This window comes from Erinaceus europaeus, chromosome 13 (genome assembly GCF_950295315.1).
Source record: "Erinaceus europaeus chromosome 13, mEriEur2.1, whole genome shotgun sequence".
NCBI lineage: Eukaryota > Metazoa > Chordata > Mammalia > Eulipotyphla > Erinaceidae > Erinaceus > Erinaceus europaeus.
Genome location: NC_080174.1, coordinates 55,925,627 through 55,947,426, shown reverse-complemented (window position 1 = coordinate 55,947,426; position 21,800 = coordinate 55,925,627). Strand labels below are relative to the sequence as shown.

Here is a 21,800-nt window from a genome sequence, read left to right as displayed (position 1 = left end):
CTCCTATTACTCCCTTCACTCTCACGTTTTCTCTCTTTATCCAATAAACAAATCCTAAATGAAGAAATAAGTACTTAAAATAAGAAAGAAGAAAAAGTACTAATATTCAGATTTTAAATTTTTAAATTATCATTATTTATTTAATAGAAACAGTCAGAAATCGAGAGGGAAGGGAGAGATAGGGAGAAAGACATTTGTAGCCCTACTTCATCACTAGCAAAACTTTCCCCCTGCGGGTGGGGACCCCAGGACTCCAACCGAGGTTCTTGAGCATTGTTCTATGTGCTGTCAACCAGGTGCACCACCACCTGGGCCCAACATTCAGATTTTTTTAAAATGTCACTTAATGTGTCCACATTTCTACTGAAAACATGCTTCTTCCTCATGCTCCTAAATTTAAAGGCTCATATTGGTCAAGTTTGTAAACTCCAGAACAGCATTCGGTCAGTGACAGGAATTGGTGAACTAGAACTGCACAGATGCTACTTCCCAACTGAAATTCAGTATTCATTCAGTTCATGAAGCATAGACTGAAAGCCAAGCCCTGAGCTAGGCGGTAGGGGCTGTGTCCCAGGAGAGGTGCCCCTGCAGGTGGCAAAGCTGACGCGCGCCTCTGGGCGGCGGGCTGACCAATGAGCTATCACAGCGCAGGGTGCGACTTGGTGCACGTCCTCCGGCCCGCCGCGCCCCGCCCAGTCACCGCCCACCTCCGACTGGACCGCGCCTCCGAGAAGATGCGACTCAAGAACCAGGTAGCCGCGCCTCCCACGGGTCCCGCGCCCCCATGCCCCGCCCACCCGCTGTACCCGGGGCGGGTGGCCAAGAGGCCACGTGGCCGCCACTGAGCCGCTCCGGGCGCCCCAGCTTGTAACTCGGACTCTCGGGAACCCTGGAGGGGCCATTGCAGGAGGGAACCGCCCCGCGCATCCTGGCCGGCTGGCGTGTCTGCCGGCTCCTGGGGTGTCGATCACTTCCTGTCCCCCTTCCCGAGACTAGGTGCGCCCACCCGGCGGGAGACAACCGAAACTCGAGTGGGCGCTCGCGTCCTCCCGCCCCCAGGTGACCCGCTGGGCTGTGCAGAGAAGCCGCCGCCGCCGCCGCCGCGCGCCACAGCCCTCTGAGCCTCCCAGAGCCGGCCTTGGGGTGGCTTTGCTCAAGTGGTTGGTGGCGCCAAAAAGTCCGGGTAGCTTTGAGGAGGAGCAAGGCCCCAGGGAGCTGGGCTAAGGAGTGTAGGTCCTTAGGGGACTTTTCAATGTGTGCCTCTGGGTAATTGTGAAGAAGCACTACCTTCCCCGCCTGAGAGCCCAACGATGGATAGACCTGAACTTACTCTAGATGAAATTTTAAGGGCACCTCTGTGGGTCTAAGCAGTGCTCACTTTTAGTGGTGGTAGTGGCTGGGGTGGGGTGGGGTGGGGTGCCCTGGCCTCGGTAAGATTTACGTGTGTGCTAGTTGTCTCTCTCTAAGGTATGAGTTGTCAGACATTTAGAATGTAGTAAACATGAATCCTGAAGTCTTGAATTTGACAGAAGAGATTTTTTTCATTTAAAAATATTGTTTATTTATTTCAATCAGAAAGATACCGAGAAAGACCAGGACACTGCTCAGCTGTGGTTTACAGCCTTGCAGTGGATTGAACCTGAGACCTCACAGCCTCCGGCATGAAAGTCTTTTGCATAACCGTTTTCCTGTACCCCAACACGCTTTTTTTGTTTTTAAATCAGAGCACTACTGGCCAATACTGGGGTATGAGGTAGGGGTGAGGATGAGGGCGGTATGGAGGATAGAGGCTCTAAAGGGTTTGAAGTTGGGCGGGTTGGACTATTTGCATAATCATTATGTCATCACCCTCCTCCCACTCACTGCTTAAAAGAAAAAACCTCCCCTCCCCCGACATATGTTAAGGGATTTAGGGAGACCTCCGGGAAATAGAGGGGAGGGACTTTATAAAACAACTCTAGGTTTGAAGGGGAATTGAGTCCTGCTGATTCCCAAGGTGATAGTGGATATCACTCATCTCTGTAGGGGAATCAAATACCCACTTTCACTACAGTTTGGCCTGAGCCTTGTGGATCCCTGAAAGTTTCTTCTTACCTTGCTGTTTTTATGTTTTAGTAGAATCCCTTAAAGAAATTGCCTCACACTACTCTTCTGCAGTTGGGTGTCTAGTCTCTCCTATTTTATAATACTTGCAAATTGACACTGAACAAGCCTTAACCTCAGTCATTTTCAGAATAAGTTTGATGTTTTAAGTGGGTTGTGAATGGAGCTCCATTCATGAGGGAAGTAGTCTGTGTGAAGTGTTTTGTAAATGTGAGTGGGTTGAGTATAAAACACTGAATAAAATTAATGTAATGAGGAATCAGAAGGTTCAATCCAGATGTTTGCCTCCTATCTTCCCTATTATAGTCTCAGTGCTATGCTGCACAGCACCTCTCCTGGTGGCTTTTGTGTAGAGTGGACTGTGGCACTCCTGTTGACCCAGAGAAAGTGGATGGTTGGATTCTTGTTATTTCCATAAAGCACTAAATGAACAGAACTGATAGGGTTGTGATCCATCCACCTACATAAAAAATTTTATCCTTCACTTATTCTAGAACTAGATAGAGGATTTACAATGCAAGCTTTCAGCTGGAAAGTTCTAAGTAAGTCTCTTCAGTTAACATTAATATTTGCTTCTGAAACCTTTGCTTGCTTATTAGGATAAGGTACTTAGTTGTGACTGTTGTGGAGGTGAAGTTGTGAATTAGAGCTGTTAGACTCACTAATGCCACTACTTAGTATATTTTTAAATAATAATAAAAAACCCTTTAGCACTTGTATAGAAGCAATGTAATTTAGCATGAGGAATGCTAATTCAGACATTATTGATTTAGGTTTGATCCTACTATTCAGAATTAATTTCTTTTTTTTTTAAAGATTTTATTTATTTATGAGAAAGATAGGAGAGAGAAAGAATCAGACATCACTCTGGCACATGTGCTGCCAGGGACCAAACTCGGGACCTCATGCTTGAGAGTCCAAAGCTTTACCACTGCACCACCTCCTGGACAACAAGAATTAATTTCTTACAGAATTAATCTCTTGTTCTTCCCTGTCCCCTTTGTTCCTAGTAGACCAATGGGGGGAGGGGGTGATTCCAACCTTTGACATGGGTGTTAAATGTTATACCATATATGATGCTTGGCATATAGAAACTCAATAAATACTCCTTTGCTATATTTGCTTTAAAATACCTATCAGTGGGAGTAGGTAGTGGCACACCCAGTGAGGAGTACATGTTACCATGCACAAGGACCTAGGTTAAAGTTCCTGAGTCTGTACCTGCTGGGGGGAAGAAACTTCACTAGTGGTGAAACAGTGATGTAGATCTCTCTCTCTTTCCCCCTCTCTATTTCCCACTTCCATCTCAATTTCTCTCTGTCTCTCAAAAAATATATATATATATATATTAGTAGTTGGGTTGAGAAATTGACTATGAAAGAGCATAAAGCATCCTTTGTGGTAATTTAAATATGTTTTGATTGTGGTTTGAGAACAAAAGTATCCTTATGTCAAAGTCTATCAGAATGAACCCTTAAAAATTATATTTACAGGAGTAGGCAGTGGCACACATGTTTAGTATACATGTTACTATGTGCAAAGACCCAAGTTCAAACCTCTAGTCCTCCCTTGTAGAGGAGAAGCTTCAAGCAAGTGATGAGGCAGGTGTCTCTCTTTCTCTCTCCTCCTAACTCTCCCCTTTTCCTCTCAATTTTTATGTCTCTATCCAATAAATAAATAAAGTTAAAAAGCATACATTAGCTTGCATATATATTACATGTCAATACAAATAGTTAAAAATTAGTCTTCATATGTGTTAAGTACATGTCTTTTGGCAAGTAGAAGTTGACGTAATAGCCAAATTCTGTATAATCTAATGATTATATACTTATAGATTCACTTTACTGCACATGAGTATATCTCTTTGATTAATTCATGTTGGGTCACAGATAATGTAGAAAGAAGCTGTTCTAGTTTCTCAAGTTTTTGTCAGGAATTTGTGGAGAAGGATTAATATGTACAGAGATTATATTTATCATAAAACCTGCAATTGGTATCCAGTTTTACCAGTAGCTTAAAAAAACCCTGACTAAAGTATTTAATTCATTAGTGTTTGCTTTTATATTCATCCAGTAAGCATAATTCCTGAAAGATGATTTTTGTATAGAAATTTTGAATCCTTTTGCTTGCACTCAATAAATTTTTTGTATTGTAGTTAGGTGAAATATTTTTTGCAGTATAGGCACGTAGTAAATTCAGTAAATTAACTGCTACTATTAAAATGCATTTATTCATATTTATCTGATTTTGGATGTCAGGAGCCAACACTTTAGAGATTTCTTCTTAATTTTTCTAAATTTATTATTATTATTACTATTGTTTTGGTCATCTCTGAGGCTTCACTGCTTCTAACTGACTTTTTCAGATAGAAAGAATGAGATGTATTTTGGTGTGAATGATATTGTTTAAATCTTTTAATTTTGTAACTCATAGTGAGAAAAATTACAAAATTTGTACATGCTGTATTAATTTCTAGAGCTCTCATGAAGATACCATAGACTTGGTAGATCTGAAAATATTCACATTTCTGGGAGCTAAAAGTCTAACTAATATCAAGGCATTGATGTTTTTCTGAGACCTCATTCCTTATATTAGGTAAGGAATGTTCTCTTTCTGTCTTCACATGCTATTTCCTCTTTGTGTGGCTGGGTCCACTGAAAAAGAGCATGTCTTGTTGAGACAGAGTAGGACCACCCAGAAATGGGAGTGGTTGCAGGTGTAGATGGGCCTTTGGCCTTAAAAGGGGTAAAACTTTGGGGCAAATGCTCTCTCCTGGGAACACCATGTGACCATAAAGCTTGTGAGTCCTCTTCTCTCTTTATCCCTCTCTCACTCTCTTTCTCTCTCTCTCTTTCCCTAACATATTTTGTTTTCAATAAAACTTTAATTTACCTGAGTAATAATGTTCTCTTATCAATTCATTGTTAAGATAAGAAGACATGGTGAACTCTCAGAATAGGGACAGAGGCTGTCCTCCTGGTAACCCTTTAAAAGTCTGATCATGTTTTCTATTACTAATCTTTTGTTTATTGTAAAGTGTTAGTTTAATTCCACTGTGGTCTGAGAAGATGCTTGGGATGATTTCAGTGCTCTTGATGACCCATGTGGACTTGAGTAGAATTTGTATTCCAGTTTCTTGGGATGAATGACTCTGAAAATGTCCAATAGTTCTAGTTTATCTATCTCCTCATTTAGCTCCCTTATGTCTTTATTGATTTTCTGCCTGGATGATATGTCAAGTTGAAAAAGTGGGGTGTTGAAGTCCCCTACTATGACTGTGTGTCTGGTAATATATTGCTGTGGCTCTTTCAGTAGATATTTAATGTATTTAGATGGCTTCTTATAGGGTGCATAGATGTTAATAATTAAGTCCTTTTGATTGACGGGTCCTCTGAGCACTAAGTAATGTTCATCCCTATCTTTTTAAGTTTTTTTATTTTAAAATCTATCATGTCAGATATGAGAATAGCTGCTCCTGCACTTTTTTTGTGGGCTATTGGCTTGTATGATAGTTTTCTTTCCTTTCATTTTGAGTCTGTGGTTGTCTGGTGGAGTTAGGTGGGTTTCCTGCTGACAGTATATTGGTTGGGTTGTGTTTTCTGATCCATCTTCCTACTCTGTGTCTTTTAATAGGTGAATTCAGGCCATTGACATTTATTGATATCATAGATTGAAGATATTTTAATGCCATTCTTGTAGATTTTTAGTGTTCTGATATATGGCATATTTATGGTGGTCTGTTTATAGGAGACCTTTGAGAACTTCTTTCAGGGCAGGCTTGGTGATAGTTGATTCTTTCAACTGTTGCTTGTCTGAGAAGGTTTTGATGCCTCCATCTAGTCTGAATGACAGTCTAGCAGGATGTAGTATTCTTGGTTGCAAGCCTTTCTCATTGAACACTTGACAGATATCTTGCCATTCTCTTCAGGCCTGTAGTGTTTGTGTGGAGAAGTCTGCTGCTAATCTTATGAGTTTTCCTCTGTAGGTGACTCTTTGTTTTTCACTTGCAGCATTCAGGATCCTTCCTTTATCCTTATTCCTTTCCATTCTAAATATGATGTGCCTTGATGTCTTTAAGGCTGGGTTAATTCTGTTTGGGACCCTCTGGGCTTCTTGAATCTTTATGTCTTTGATGTTATCTAGACTGGAGAAGTTCTCAGCTATTATGTCCTGAAGAATGCTTTCTTCCTCTCCCTCTCTTTCTTGCTCTGGTAAGCCATAATGCGTATATTCTTTCTTTTGAAGTCATTCCATAGGTCTCTGTTGTTGTTTTCAGCATCTCTTAATCTCTTTTTAAGCTTTCTTACTTCTTTTTTAGTTGTCTCTAATTTGTCCTCAATCTTGCTAATTCTGTTTTCAGCCTCATTTATTCTATTCTCTCTCCCCTCTACTTTTTTCTGGAGTTCATCTATTTTATTACCCTGTTCTGATATTATTTTAGCTTCTTCATCTAGTTGTGTTCTTAGCTCAGCTATTTCAGCTTTCAGCTCTCTAATAACCTTGAGATAATTCGTGTTTTCTTCCAGAGACTCATTTGTTGTTTCTGCATTTCTGATGACAATTCTTTCAAACTCTTTACTCACTCCTGTGATTATTTCCTTAATTAGTGTTTGGGTGTTGACCTCATTATTTATGCTTCAGCCTTTGGTGGGCTTTTAGCTGGACTCTGTCCTGGTTCATTTCTCCAATATTTCTTCTTGTTGGTTTAATCATTCTATATATGTTATGATGTCCCTCTCAGTAATTTTCAAATTACTGATCACTCTTGCCTGGATTGACTTGTGTCTAAGTAAGGTAATTAAAGGGTTCACATGTGTGGAAATCGACAGTTGTTTCAATATTATTTTAATCACCGAGTTGGAGCACAGTGGCTTTAGAAGCCTCTTTTATTCTTTTTCTTCCCTGCAGGCTATGAAAGCCTGAGGGATTTTGAACTATAAGTAGGCTTCTTAGCTCAATCCCTTACTCCTAATGAAGAGATAAAGCAGAGTGGGAGAGAGATAATCCAGTGATTATGCAGAGACTCTCACACCCCAAGGATCCAAAGCTCTGGGCTCAGTTCAACTTCCCTGGCAAGCCGGGCAGCACTATTGGACCCTGTGAATTTCTTAAAAAGTCCTGTTTGTAGTCTGTAGGTTCTGAGACAACTATTCACTGTGTTCTCATCAGGAGAACAACATGGAAAGACTCCCACTACACAGCCCCACTGCTAGGCTACCAACATATAGATCTTCTCCTGACTTTCTTGGTCAGATCTCTGTCCCCCAGTGACAGCACAGGGTCTCCCCCTGCTGTTCCAGCCTCTGAGGGTAGTAGCAATGGATACTCACAGTTGCATTTGGTGAGTCTTAGGGGAGTCCTCACCTCCCTTCAGCAGTCTTTTTGTTGGTAAAACAGACTGGAGATGGTGCCTCAACTGGTAAACTGCTGGACTGTTACCAGCCACTCAATCTCTCCCTAGGCTCCTCTCTGTCCACGAGCCACATGTATTTGCACTCATTGGTGATTTGGTGGGTTCCTGAAGCCATTCTAGTCCTGCCTTGTTACGGTCCCAGATGATCTCCTTTGGTATTCCTAGCTGACCTGGAAGACCTGACCATGTTTTCTTTCTGTCTTCACATAGTCTTTTGTCTTTGTCTATGTCTTAATCTCCTCAATAAGAATACCAGTTATATTGTGTTAGGGCCAAGTCATATGACTTCATCTTGCCTTTAGTACTAACCTTTTAAATATCTTACCTCTAATTACAGCTGTGTAGGGGTTAGGTCTTCAACTTAGGAATTTGGGGAGAACAACTTAACTCACAATTTGTGGTACTATGAAAAAGATGTATTATTCTTTTGAAGTAGTTTGGCACATGGTATATGAGCTGAGTCAGATGCTTTTTTTTTAAAGGTTAGCTTGGATCCAGGTGGTGACACATGTGGTTGGGCGCACATGTTTCGATGTGTAAGGACCTGGGTTCAAGCCCCATGCCCCCACCTATAGGGGGAAAGCCTCACAAGTGGTGAAATAGGGGTACAAGTGTCTTTCTATCTCTCTCCTTCTCTATCACCCCCTTCCTTCTTGATTTCTGGCCGTATCTATCCAATAAATAAATAGATAAAGTTAGCTGTTTTAAAAAACAGTTTTCAAGTTTTAATAAGTTATTATTCTTCATTTATTTGTTGCATAGAGACACATAGAAATTGAAAGGGAAGGGGTGGTAGAGGGGGAGAAAGAGAGAGACACCTGCAACACTGCTTCACCACTGGCAAAGCTTTCCACCCTGCAGTTGGGGACTTGGGGTTTGAACCCAGGTCCTTGTACATTGTAACATGCATATTCAACCAGGCACACCACCACCCAATCCCAACAAATCAGTTCAATTTAAATCTGAATGCAGTTTATTGCTGAAATGAGAAACCCAAACCACATTAATCATGTAAATGTGTATAAATACATAACACACACATTTTTTTCTTTAATGTGTGATACTGAAGGAAAGTTAGGGTTGTAAAAAGTTTACTTCAATCTGTGGCTTGTCCACTAAGAAATGATAAAGATGACTTGGAAGTGACTTGTTGGTCCTTTTGACTATACCATTTTGGATGTTAGAGAAACTTTAGCTGTTTTGGAAAGAAGCCATTTAGCCCTTTTATGCCTTTGAGTTGATCTCTTTTTGTCCTAACCTTATCTTCTTATAAGGATACCATTTTAGCATTTGAACTCTTGGACTTTCCAGGCATTTCAGCACAATAATTATACCAACCTCTCAATGCATATTTCTTACACATTTGAGATATTATTAGTCCAGATTTTCTGTGCAAATCAAACCTTGGTGATAAGTTTGTGCAGAAAGCTTTTTCATAAACTATAATTTACCCTGTATCTACATTGTCCATATCTTGATATCTATAATCAGTTTGAATTTCATCTCAGCTTCACATGTTCATACAATTGTGATATTGTTTCTAAAGAAAAAAAAAGCCTTACCTGTGTTATGAAATAAATGACTTCCAAAACCATTATATATGTCACTACCAGTTTGTATTAACTTACACAAATTCTAAGTGGCTACTGTGACAGCTGCCATGAGTTTCCAATTGCTTTACAAAATTTTACATTTTGTTAGTACAATGGCATAATTTCTAGTTATTCATAGTATGCTAATTACAAATATTATCTATAATATTTGATGCTTGATACTATATTTTAATAGGAAATGTAGCATCTTTTGCATTTAATTTTAATGGTGATTAACAATCACTTATGAGTTTTCAGCTACAGCAAAAATTCAGAAGTTATAGCTGAGATGAGTTTAAAAGATAGAAAATACAATGCTTTCTTTTTGTTTTTAACTTTTATAATTTACATTAGCAAAAAAATATAATAAGCTAATGTTGCTGAGCCTTCCAAACCATTTTACATTACTGATTGAATTTTTGATTTATGAATTAATTAATTCAGTGAACATTATTACTGGCCCAGAATGAGAATGGGTCAGGCCCAATTGTTAATGGAGGATGCACCTGTGAACAAAACTCAAAATGTCCCAGCTAACAAACATAAAAGGGGAGGAAAATATTAAAAAATTAACACAATAGGCAAAACTTAAGAAAGGACAGAAAGGGAAAACATAAAGTAAAACTTCAACTGGATTTGGTTTATTGCATCAGAACAAAGAACTCTGAAGGGACGGGACTCTGGGGCCCTGGTACCTGATGCTGGAGGGATCTGATGCCTAGGTTGTACCCATATTTCTGAAAAAGACAACTGTACTATAAACTGTTAATCCTCAAATAAAGTTATAAAAAGAACAAAATAACCATAATAAATAAGTATAATATTCAGCATGTTAGAATATTATAAATGCTATTAAAACACTAGAGTAAGATAAAAGGGATTATGCAGGGGATTGATTTTTTTGAATAGTGTAGGTCTTTTTGAGAAAATGACCTGTGAACAAACTTAATGGAGATGAAGAAGATAAGTGACTCCCTCTGGAGAATAAGTAGAGGGAATAGTCAGAGCAAAGACCTTCAGGCAGGCAAACACCTACTGAGTGTTAAGGAACAACAAAGAGGTCTAGCCAGAGAGGAGTGAACAAGAAAGAAAAATTATTAAAAACAGAACTATAAGATTTGAATGTTGAACAAACATTATCATGGCCTTATTGTCCACAATAAAAAATAGATGCTTAGCTTACAAACTAAGTACATTACAATTGTTCTGCAAGTGTTTATTGAATGTTTCTTTGGCAAATTAACTGGTGCTTATAAGAGCTGGTCTAAATCACAATAGAAAATAGAATAGTTTTCTAGCATTACTGCTCTTTTTTTTTGGACCAATTGCAATATGGGTGTGTGTGGAAACTTTTTGACACCAACAGGCAATGCTTGTATACCAAGAGGACATTTGAACTTTCAATAAAGATTCTGACACTGTCTACTTTATAATGACATCATATTCCACAGGTAAAGGGGCCCCAAGACTACTCTCCACTTAATACGCCAAACATAAATTTAGACTGGTCTTTTGACCTACTGAGTATGAACCTGATGTTTCTATAACCTTCGTCTTACATTCAGTTAATTTGCTAGAACAGATGATAGAATTCAAGTAACTCATTAACTCATTAGACCATTGGCTTATTGTAAAAGGTTATGACTAAGAATAAGTCAGATAGAAGAGCTTTCATGTAATTCCTAGCTATGCCATTCTCCTCAAGCTTTCTTCATGTTCACTTACTTGATGGATCTTTTAAAGCCCTTACTTATGGGTTTTTATAGAGGCTTCATTACATGGATGCAACTGATTAAATTGCTGGTTCATTTAATAAAGTCTCTAGTTATGAATTGGGAGCTATGAATGACAAGCAAATATATGTGAGAAATATGTATTTGGTTATATAATTGACCAAATATGCATTCACAGTATTACATCTGCTAATTTTGTTACTGCCCAAAGTTAGAATTGGAATTGGGAAAGAAGAAAGGCAGGCTACTAGCATGGCAATGCTAATGTGGTATGTTTCATCATTAACATACTGACCAAGCTATGGAATTAATTTTTTACTTAAACTTAATTATTTGTTACTGAAGACTTCCATTTCAATCTGAATATTATCCTCATAGTTTGAACTATTAACTAAGCAAATAAAAAGAAAATCCTAGTGTAGGGGATATTCTTTTATTTATTTTTTATTTTAATTAATTTATTTATAAGGTGATATTCTTGACTTGAAGGTTGGATAGTCAACTTCAGGAGACCCATAGCACAGTCTGCTATCATTCTTTCTTTTTCTTATAGGATGGAGCTCATGCTTATAATATTCCTTTGTTGGAAACATCATGATACATTTTTGCATAGGAACATATTGAAGAATGTATCATGACTTTTCCAGTATTTTGTTTGTAGTTTACAAAGCATTTTGACATAACTTATCTGTCTCTCAAAACAAAACTATGTGAGAGTTGGGACAGTCATTGTTATATTTGGGACTGGTTTCTCCCATTTGCATTCTAATTCTATTCTTTGCTTTTCTCCCCATCCTTTATGTGGCCTTTAGATGCTGCCTTTTTTTTTTTTTTTTTTTTTTTTTAGTTGAACAACTTTTATTCTTTTCTTTTTTTTTTCTTTTTTTTTATTTTATTTAAATTTTTAATTTAAGAAAGGATTAGTGAACAAAAGCATAAGGTAGGAGGGGTACAACTCCACACAATTCCCACCACCCAATCCCCATAACCCACCCTCTCCCATGATAGCCTTCCCATTCTCTAGCCCTCTGGGAGCATGGACCCAGGGTCGTTGAGGGTTGCAGAAGGTAGAGGGTCTGGCTTCTGTAATTGCTTCCCCGCTGAACATGGGCGTTGACTGGTCGGTCCATACTCCCAGTCTGCCTCTCTCTTTCCCTAGTAAGGTGTGTCTCTGGGGAAGCTGAGCTCCAGGACACATTGGTGGGGTCTTCAATCCAGGGAAGCCTAGCCAGTAGATGCTGCCTTTTATACAGCGTCATTTATCTCCTTTGCCGTCTTACTTATGTAGAGAGAGTATCTGAAGACAGATACTGGGAGCGTATTTGAAGGAGGATTCTGGCAGTGTATCTGAAGACAGAGAGAAAGTAATTTCCAGATGTTCCCTCAGTTCCCTTCACACCACGCTGTCAGTAAACAGTAACAGAACTGAGACCATAGCCCAGTCCATTCTGTAGCTACAGCTCTCTATTCTCTCAGGCTCTAAGGGGTGGATGATGGTTTTCCGTTATTGCTATCTGTAAATGTTTTATCGTCCCTGATAACTTCTAAGTACCACAAGCTAACCGGTTGTGCCACTGGAGCTCCACTGATAACTTCTTTTTCTAAACTGTGATTAAGTTTACATTCTAAGTGTGCCCTCAATTTCCTGAGTAATACCCTGACTAAGATATAACTTTAAAGATGGCTGCCTAGAGATATTAAATGACTTGCTTAATGACAGAAGTTTGACAAATAGCACCATAGCAGTGAAGCTTTCTCCAGTAAGATGGAAGCTAGGTTTTAACCTGGGTCATGCACATAGAAAAGTAGGTGAGCTATTTTGCAGGTCCCATATAAAGTTTTAATCTACCAAGAGGAACATATCCCAACTAGTTGAAACTATTGAAAATACCTTTCTAGTTTGACTTTCAGTTAAAAGTGTATTATATGGAATATTATACATCAATGTGAAAGTGTAGAAGGACCTTCATAAAGAGTAGTGCTTTAGGGAGCTGGGTGTTGGTACAACAGGTTAAGCACTAAGTGCAAGGACCTATGAAAAGATTTGGGTTTGAGATCCCAGCTCCCCACCTGCAGCTGGGATGCTTCACAAGCAGTGAATCAGGTCTGCAGGTGCCTCTCTCTCCCACTGTATCTTCCTCTCTCAATTTCTCTCTTTCCTACCTAATAAAGTGGAAAAAATGTCTACCAGGAGTAATGGATTTATAGTGCACCACTGAGCCCCATAGATAACTTTGGAAGCAAAAAGAAAAAAAGAGAGTAATGCTTTTCATGAACTTGAAAAATATATATATATATAGCTTACTTATATCTATGACTTTGGGGGGACTTCAGTGGGTGCTGCTGAAGCAGGTGACAGCACAGAACTTTGGTGGTGGGAGTGGTGTGCAATTATAGCCTTATCATAATCTTGTAAATCACTATTAAATCACTAATACAATAATATTTTTAAAAGGTAGTGCTCTTTAAAAAGAAATAGCATGGGAGTTGGGTGGTAGTGCAACGGGTTAAGGGCAGGTGGCACAAAGCACAAATACCAGAGTAAGGTTCCCGGTTCGAGCCCCGGCTCCCCACCTGCAGGGGAGTCGCTTCACAAGTGGTGAAGCAGGTCTGCAGGTATCTATCTTTCTCTCCCCTTCTCTGTCTTCCCCTCCTCTCTCCATTTCTCTCTATCTTATCCAACAATGACAACAACAATAATAACTACAACAATAAAAAACAAGGGCAACAAAAGGGAATAAAAAATATTTAAAAAAATATTATTTCCCTTCCTCTCTTAATTTCTCTTTCCTACCTAATAAAATGGAAAAAATGGCTGCCAGGGGCAGTGGATTTATAGTGCACCACTGAGCCCCATAGATAATCTTGGAAGCAAAAGTTGTTTTTGCACCAAGAAAAAACAACTAAGCCTTTATAAGAGAAGTATGAAGACAATAAATCAAGAAAGGTTTGGACATTCTAATTATTCATGGTGATTAAAAGTAAAAACAATGTGCATAGTTAATAATCTTTGATTTCCTATTGATATCACTATTGGCCTACCATAAAATACCCTTTACTTCTGTAACCTACTTTCTAGTATCTTTCCCTCTGATTGGTCACATACACCCACTATTGTCTCTCTGTCATTTTCCATGTTCTGCTATCCAAAGGATTAAGACTAAGCTTCACGAGTGGTGGAGCAGTGCTGTAGGTGCCCTCTTTCAAATACTTTGTTTATTATTATTTGTTTATTTTAGATAAAGACAGAGAAAAATTGAGGGGAGGGAGGATAGAGAAGGAGTGCGAGACAGATACTTGCAGCACTGCTTCACTGCTTGTGAAGCTTCCCCCCATAGGTGGGGACCTGGGGCTTGAACTCAGGTCTTTGTGCACTCTAATGTGTGGGCTTAACCAGGTGTTCCACCACCCAGCTCCTGGGTGTCTTTCTTTCCCTCCATTTCTCCCTCCTTCCCCTCTCTTTCTCTCACCTTCTATCAAAAGAAGTAGGAGGAGGTGGAGGAAGAGAAAAAGAAATGGACCTACCCTATGACCCTAAAATCCCTTTCTTGGGAATATATCCTAAGGAAACAGACACACCCATCCAAAAAGATTTGTTTATACCTATATCCATAGCAGCACAATTTGTAATAGCCAAAACCTGCAAGCAACCCAGGTGAGTGGCTAAGAAATTTGTGGTATATATACACAATGGAATACTACTTAGCTATTTAAAACGATCAATTCACCTTCTTTACCTCATCTTGGGTGAAGATTGAAGGAGTCACGTTAAGTGAGATAAACCAGAAAGAGAAGGATGAATATAGGATGATTTCACTTGTGGACAGAAATTGAGAAATAAGGACAGAAATTGGAAACACTAAGTAAAACTTGGACTGGGTTTGGTGTACTGCACCAAAGTAAAGAACTATGGAGGGGAAAGAGGGCTTTCAGGTCCTGATGCATGATAGTAGAAGAGGACCTAGGCTGGGAGTAAGAATGTTTTGCAGAAAACTGAGAAATTTTACACATGTACCAAAAACTGTTTACTGTAAACCATTAATCTTCATATTAAATTTAAAAAAGAAATAACCACCATAAACAGGGGAGTCATTTGGGCACTGAGTCCCAGCAGCAACCCTAGTTTCGGAAAGATAGATAGAGAGAGAGAGAGAGAGGAAGAGAGAAAGAAAGAGAGTGAGAGAGAGAGAAGAAATCCTAAGTCTTGAAACTATATTCCACCAATGACCAAATGGTATTCTGTCAGTTTTACACCTTACATAGGTCTCTCTGGGCATCCTTAAATTCATTTCTCCCCAACAAATTGAGTAACATATTGGGCTGGGGACACAGAACAATGGTTTTGCAAAAGACTTTCATGCCTGAGGTTCTGAGGTCCCAGGCTCAATCCCCAGCACTACTAGAATCCAGAACCGAACAATGCCCTGGTTAATAATAATAATAGTAATAATAATAATAGCAATAAGCACATATTATTGGTATATGCTTGGTAAGTGTGTAAACTGTCATAAATTGTATATGTAACAATCTTAACATGTCATGCCCTGCTACTTATACTTTTGTCATTCTTGTTCTTTGATACTTTTATCATCTTAATTCCTGGCCACTGTGTGCTAGTCTTACTCTTTTAAAGCCACCTCTACCTTTCCACTGTAGTATTGTCACTGTTGAAAACACCTACATTTGACATACTAGCATATCAGCTGTCTCTGTGGCCACTGTCTGTAGAGTTTTGCTCCTCTATGGTATCTGTAATAATATACTAAGACTGCTATTCTTATTACACCATCTTACTACTTCTTTCTCCTCAAGACCCTCAGAACATCTGCTGTTTGTTCTCCTGCCTTTAGAGATCATTGCCATCTTTCTTACTTCCAGATTTCATGTGCTCCTTTCTTTCCAAAGCCATTTTAGTTTAAAGCATTTTCCTGTTGTGTCTGTCTGCTTTCATGGTGACTCCATAGCATTGTTGTTTGGACTCCTACTGACAGGTCTTTCATTCTTTATCACACTTTTTTTTTCTTTTTCTTTTTCTTAGACTGTTAAGTGTAACTTTCAGTTAGACCATCCCTTTGTACCTGGAATCAGTGATCGCATCCAACTTTGTTAATCTTCAGGGTTGTGTTAGCCATACAACTTCCTGCTTTCCCTTTATTCATCCTGGAAACAATATTTAGCTAAGGGATGAAGAAATACAAAGGGACTAGCAGAAGAATGGAGGAAGGATTATAAGGATGCATAGAGAAGGTAAAAGATCCAGTAGTGTGTTTGGTAGAGGTCAAGTATGCTGAGGTTAAAACGTAAGCACAGTGCTGTGGTCAGTATGTGGACTTAAAGGTCAAGAGGTAATTCTGTGAAGATAGATTGTGTCAGTTCAAAAAGGATTTTTCTGGAATATTTAGAACATAAAGAAAGTAATTTAGAAATAAAATTAATTCAGTTTTCCAAAATGTGAGTGCTTTATTCAAAGCCAATTTTTTCCCTGACTCCCCAAGCACTGGGACATAAACTGCTGCCATTTCATATGTGTTGTGCAAAGAGCTTGCATTTTTTTCTTTTTTTAAAATTTATTTATGAGAAAGATGGGAAGAGAGAGAAAGGACCAGACATCACTCTGGCACATGTGCTGCTGGGGATCAAACTCAGGACCTCATGCTTGAGAGTCCAAATTTTTATCACTGCGCCACATCCTGGACCACAGAGCTTGCATTTTTTTTTTTTGTCATTGCATTCAACTTCTGTTCTTTTTTTTAAAATATTTATTCCCTTTTTGTTGCCCTTGTTGTTTTATAGTTATAGTTGTTATTGATGTCATTGTTGTTGGATATAACAGAGAGAAATGGAGAGAGGAGGGAAAGACAGAGGGGGAGAGAAAGATAGACATCTGCAGACCTGCTTCAGTGCCCCTGAAGCAACTCCCCTGCAGGTGGGGAGCCGGAGGCTCAAACTGGGATCCTTACACCAGTCCTTGTGCTTTGCGCCATGTGCACTTAACCCGCTGCGCTACCTCCCGACTCCCTCAGCTTTTGTTCTATACCCTGGGAATGGACTAGACACTCATGGAACATTTTCTGGATCTGTTGGCTTTCATGGCGCAGGGGGTGCTTCAGATTTCCAGGAATCAGTTATCAACCCTTCTGAGTTTCAGATATACTGGGACTCTTTCATGAGTCTTTTTTGCTCACATACAAGAATTTGGCCATTTCCAGGTACTCCAGATTTTAACAGTCACCACACAGATTATCTATAGATACAATTACTATGACAATTCTGTAACAAGATTCACACACTTACAACTCACAATTGGACTCCCATAGATAATCTCCTATCCTGTGCATCTTTTATGGCCCTTTCCATGTGAAGCCTTGCTAGATAGGTTCAACCTGTGTTTCTCTTACTTTCTCTTGAATTTTGGAATTTTTAATAAAGATTTTATTAATTTATTAATGAAGGAGGAGAGAGATAAAGAACCAGACACCACTCTGGTACATGTTTCTTCTGGAAATTGAACTCAGGACCTCATACTTGAGAGTCCAATGCTTTATCCACTAAGCCGCCTCCTGGGCCACTGAAATCTGTTTATTTCATTCATTTGACTGCTAATATCATTCTCTTAAAAAGTCTCTCATATCTTTACAATTTGTCTCTGCATTTCTGTCTTGTATCCCTAACTAGTTGTGAGTTACCTGAAGGCAGGAAAGATGGATTTAACTACTTAGTAGCTTTCTCAAGGATCACTGTTGTGACTGGAGATGGAGGAGATATTTGGTATATGTTTGTTAAGTGACAAAGGGATCCTTGATTGAGTTACAGGAAAACATGGAAAACCTAGAGGTAGAAAGGAAGAGCAACCAGGCAGTCTGGGTGTGGCTCTGGAGTTGCCAGATCTGAAGTTATAGATGAGAGAAATAATATAGTCTTACAGAGCCTTTCTCTGGATATTTTTTTTCCCCTCTGAAAAGCAAAGGTGACTATTTAAACCTCACTGGTTGTTGTAAGGATTAAATGAGGCAATATAACAACAACTAAAGTTACCTTTGTTGATAATTCTTCATAGAAAATACCTAGTGAGTTGAAACAATCAGAAGTGCAGGAAAAGTGAGGACATATTTTTGATCCTTGAGAAAACTGGAAAAATTCTTTATTTGTTGGGCTTGGGATCCTCTTTCTTGGATTTAGGTACTACTGCAGTTAAATGTCTGTTTTGAATTTTGACCCAATTATTGCTAGATATAAATATAAGATAAGCCAACTTCAACTATGTGTAACTCTATTTTACACATAGTTGTAATGATTATAGTAATGATTATAGGCGATGATTATAGTAACTGCATAAAGTTATTGTAATAAGCAAATGAAGTCATTCCTGCAAAGCATAATGTCAGGTACATAGTCAGTTTCCTAGTCAGTTGATAAAATTGTTGTTACTTGAATATATTGTTGTATAACTAATTACTCTAAAATTCAGTGGTTTAAAAACCACTGTTTATTATTTCTCATTAGTCTAACATCAGCTGGGCTATTCTTTTGATCTCTGTTGAGCTCATTAATGCATTTGCTAGCTCTAGGGCAAGTAGGCATTTCTGCTTTTTTAAACTGGGCTTTCTCATATCTCACATGTGTGGGGTCAGCAGTCCATTTTAGGATGACCTTGACTGGCCATTCTTCACCCATTAGAAAAATTATGTTAGCTGGGCAGAATTCAGAAAGAGGCAGAGAGGAGAAAGTGAAGGGGCGGGAGAGGAGGAAGAAAATGTGAAAATAAGCAAGAAGGGACACATTAGAATTTTTACTGCACCTTATCAGTCCAAAAATTAATAATAAAGTCAGCCTAGAAACAGAGATGAAGAAATGCCTTACATCTTTGATAAGATGTGTAAAGTCATATTGAAAAAGGCATAGATACAGGGAGGGGTGAAAAGTTTGGCTATTTTTTGTTCCACAAAGGTTATTGCTGGGGTCAGTGCCTGCACAATGCCATTCACTACTAGTGGCCATTTTTCCCCTTTTATTTATTATAGAGGATGAGAAAGAGAAGGAGAGATACAGAAAGGAGAGACACTTGTTCTACCATTCCCAGAAACTTCTTCCCTGCATGTAATGACCAGGAGCTTGAACTCCAAAATTTAGACACTCTGGCGGGTGTGCCACCACCCATCCTGGACTACTGTCAGTTTTATGGTTGCTCTATTACACCTTCCACAGTCCTTCTAGAAATAATAGCAGATTATTATTTTACCTGTAACTCCTAAGTCTTACAATGAGACTGTAGATTACTATTTTTGAGTCTTCACTATGTGCTAGTCGTTTCAATATTTTGCATTAGGCACGTGCTTTTTCTTTTTTTATTAGTGTTCTGATATTGGTTTACAAAATTATAAGATTTCAGGGCTATAGTTTCACACCACAACCACCACCAAAGTTCTATGCATATCCCCTCACTCCCTACCCTCTCCACCACCATAGTCTCACAAAATCTGAGAGATAGTTTGGTTGGTTTTTTATTTGTTTGTTTATTTCTAATGTTTTGCTTTTTTAGAAAGTTCATTTGCTTTGATTATTTACATTTCACATACTGTATTAGTGAAACTAGTGGTTGGTTTTTTGGACAAAAATGGGCACAACTGGAGGTAATTATGTTCAGTGAAGTAGGCATATGCTTTTTTTCTTATCCTTCTAATTGCTAACATTTAGGTCGTAATATTTCTATAGTCTACTAGTTTCCTGACTTAACAAGTTTGTTTGATCTTCTTTCTTCCTTTTTCTCTTTCCTGTTCATCTACACTCTCTCCCCATACTCCCACCTATGCCCCAACTCTTTCTCTTTATTTTTTGGTCATTACAGGACTTCACCTCTCTGTAATGACTTTTTCAGATAGAGAAAGAAGGAAAGGATCCCCTGCACTGAAGCTTACTTTTGTGTAGTGGAAGCTGGGCTCAAAACTGCACTTTGCACATGCCAAAGCATCACATTATCCAAGTGAACTATTTTGCTAGCTATGTTTTCTGTTTCTTTTCCGGCTCTATGTTTATCTAGAGACATTGATTCTGTCTAAATTTCACAGTGCTTTGTTCCATAACTATTTATTCACTGTTTCATTATAGCTGTCACATGATCACCTCAAGCTCACAATCTCCACATATGTAACTAGAGGTGTTATTTAAAAATAACTCGATTAGTAATATCAAGAGTAAAAGTGTTATGAAAATACAAAATACATGTCACAGCTTCTGACCATTTTGTAACATTTGTGTGACCTTTGACCTTATAATAGAAACACTGCAAATTACTTTCTGTAATTAACAACTTTAGGAAAATATTCACTGGACAAAAGCATTTTCTATTTGACTTTAATCTAGGATTGATAGATGGGACCCTGGGTATAGACTGGTTATCCAAGGAATTTAGGAAATTTCAATTTTCATTTAGGATTTTCTGGTGGCTACTAAATATAGCATGCCCCATTTTTCCTTTTCCCTCAAACTGTCTCATTGATGTAACATGAAACCAAATAGAACAGTGTTGAACAGCTTGAAAGAGTGAATATCATGTGTTGAAAAGGAGTATCACAGTATCACCTGATAAAAATAGCTTGTAGCCACAGCAAGCAGAGATTGGTGCACTCAGAAGAGTATGTTTTTAAAAGGTTTTTTCCACTTTTTTATGACCAAGAAATTGATAGATGTTTGCAAAAGCACTACCAAGTAAGGTATTGATGGATGGGGAAATGAATTTTAAACCTAGAAGAGAAATAATTGGGCATTTAAAAGAAACATCAGAAATATGGTAGAAAATGCCCTTTAATTTTTCATGTTATCAATCAAATATGCTTTTGTTTTGAATAGTTGAGATGGATTTTTGACAAAGTAAAAATTAAAAAGCTTGGAGACCTGCAGTGTTTCACCAGGTAGAGTGCACATGTAACCATGTGCGAGAACCCAAGCTTGAGTACCGAGCCAATACATGGTAGCACCTGCAGAGAGGGAAGCTTTTTGAGCGATGAAATGGTGCTGTAGTGGCTCTCCTTCTCTCTTTCTCTCTTTTTCTTTAGAGAAATGAAAAAATGGGGGCCAGATGGTGGCACACCTGGTTAAGTGGACACACTTCAGTGCACAAGGACCCGGGTTTAAGCCCCTGGTCCCCACCTGCAGGGGAGAAGCTTCACAAGTGGTGAAGCTGTCTCTCTCCCTCCTCCTCCCCTCTCAATTTCTCTGTCTCTACCCATAATAATAATAAAAAAGAAAATGGTGAAATAACCATTTAAATAAAGAAAAAAAAGAGAAATGAAAAAATAAATGGCCACCAGGAATGGTGGAATCATGCCAACACTGAGTCCCAATGATGACCCTGGTGATAAAAAGAAAAAGAAAAGAATGATCAAGAAGCCTGAAGATGGGACCATATTGCTTATTCAATGGTCTCAACAAAGAGAACATCATTTATTTGTCTTAAAGACATTAACCAAAGAAACAATTTACCTTGGTTATTCAGAGGACACAAAAATGTGTTTTTGACCATATAAAATAGACATATTTATGCATGTATGTTTTTATGTAAATACTACCATATTAAAAGGGACAAGCATAGTCAGAAAAGTATAAGATAATATGGATTTTGTATGTTCTATCATTTATTTTGACAAAAATTGATTATCCCATTCAGGCACTGTGGTAGGTGCACAGAGTAGAGCTTATATTCCAGAGGGGATATATATTTATATCAAGCTAATTAACCATTAAATCAAATAATACAGTATCAGAGCATTAGATAATGCTATGAAGAATATCAAGTAGGTTAAGGATAGACCTTGGGGGAGCTGGGCAGTAGTGCAGTAGGTTCAGCGCACATGGCGCAAAGCACAAGGATCAGCATAAGAATCCCGATTAGAGCCCCCAGCTCCCCACCTGCAGGGGGTCGCTTCACAAGTGGTGAAGCAGGTTTGCAGGTGTCTTTCTCTC

General features: G+C 38.7%; 1 protein-coding gene across 1 annotated transcript in view; it reads left to right on the top strand.

The window, feature by feature from the left end:
* The first annotated feature begins 706 nt into the window (after nt 1-706).
* ELAVL4 (ELAV like RNA binding protein 4) overlaps nt 707-21,800 on the top strand; it is a 164,852-nt gene continuing 143,758 nt past the window's right edge. Inside the window, exon 1 of the mRNA XM_060205918.1 lies at nt 707-752. Coding sequence (XP_060061901.1) covers nt 735-752 — 18 coding nt within the window. The 5' untranslated portion in view covers nt 707-734. The remainder of the gene's footprint in view (nt 753-21,800) is intronic.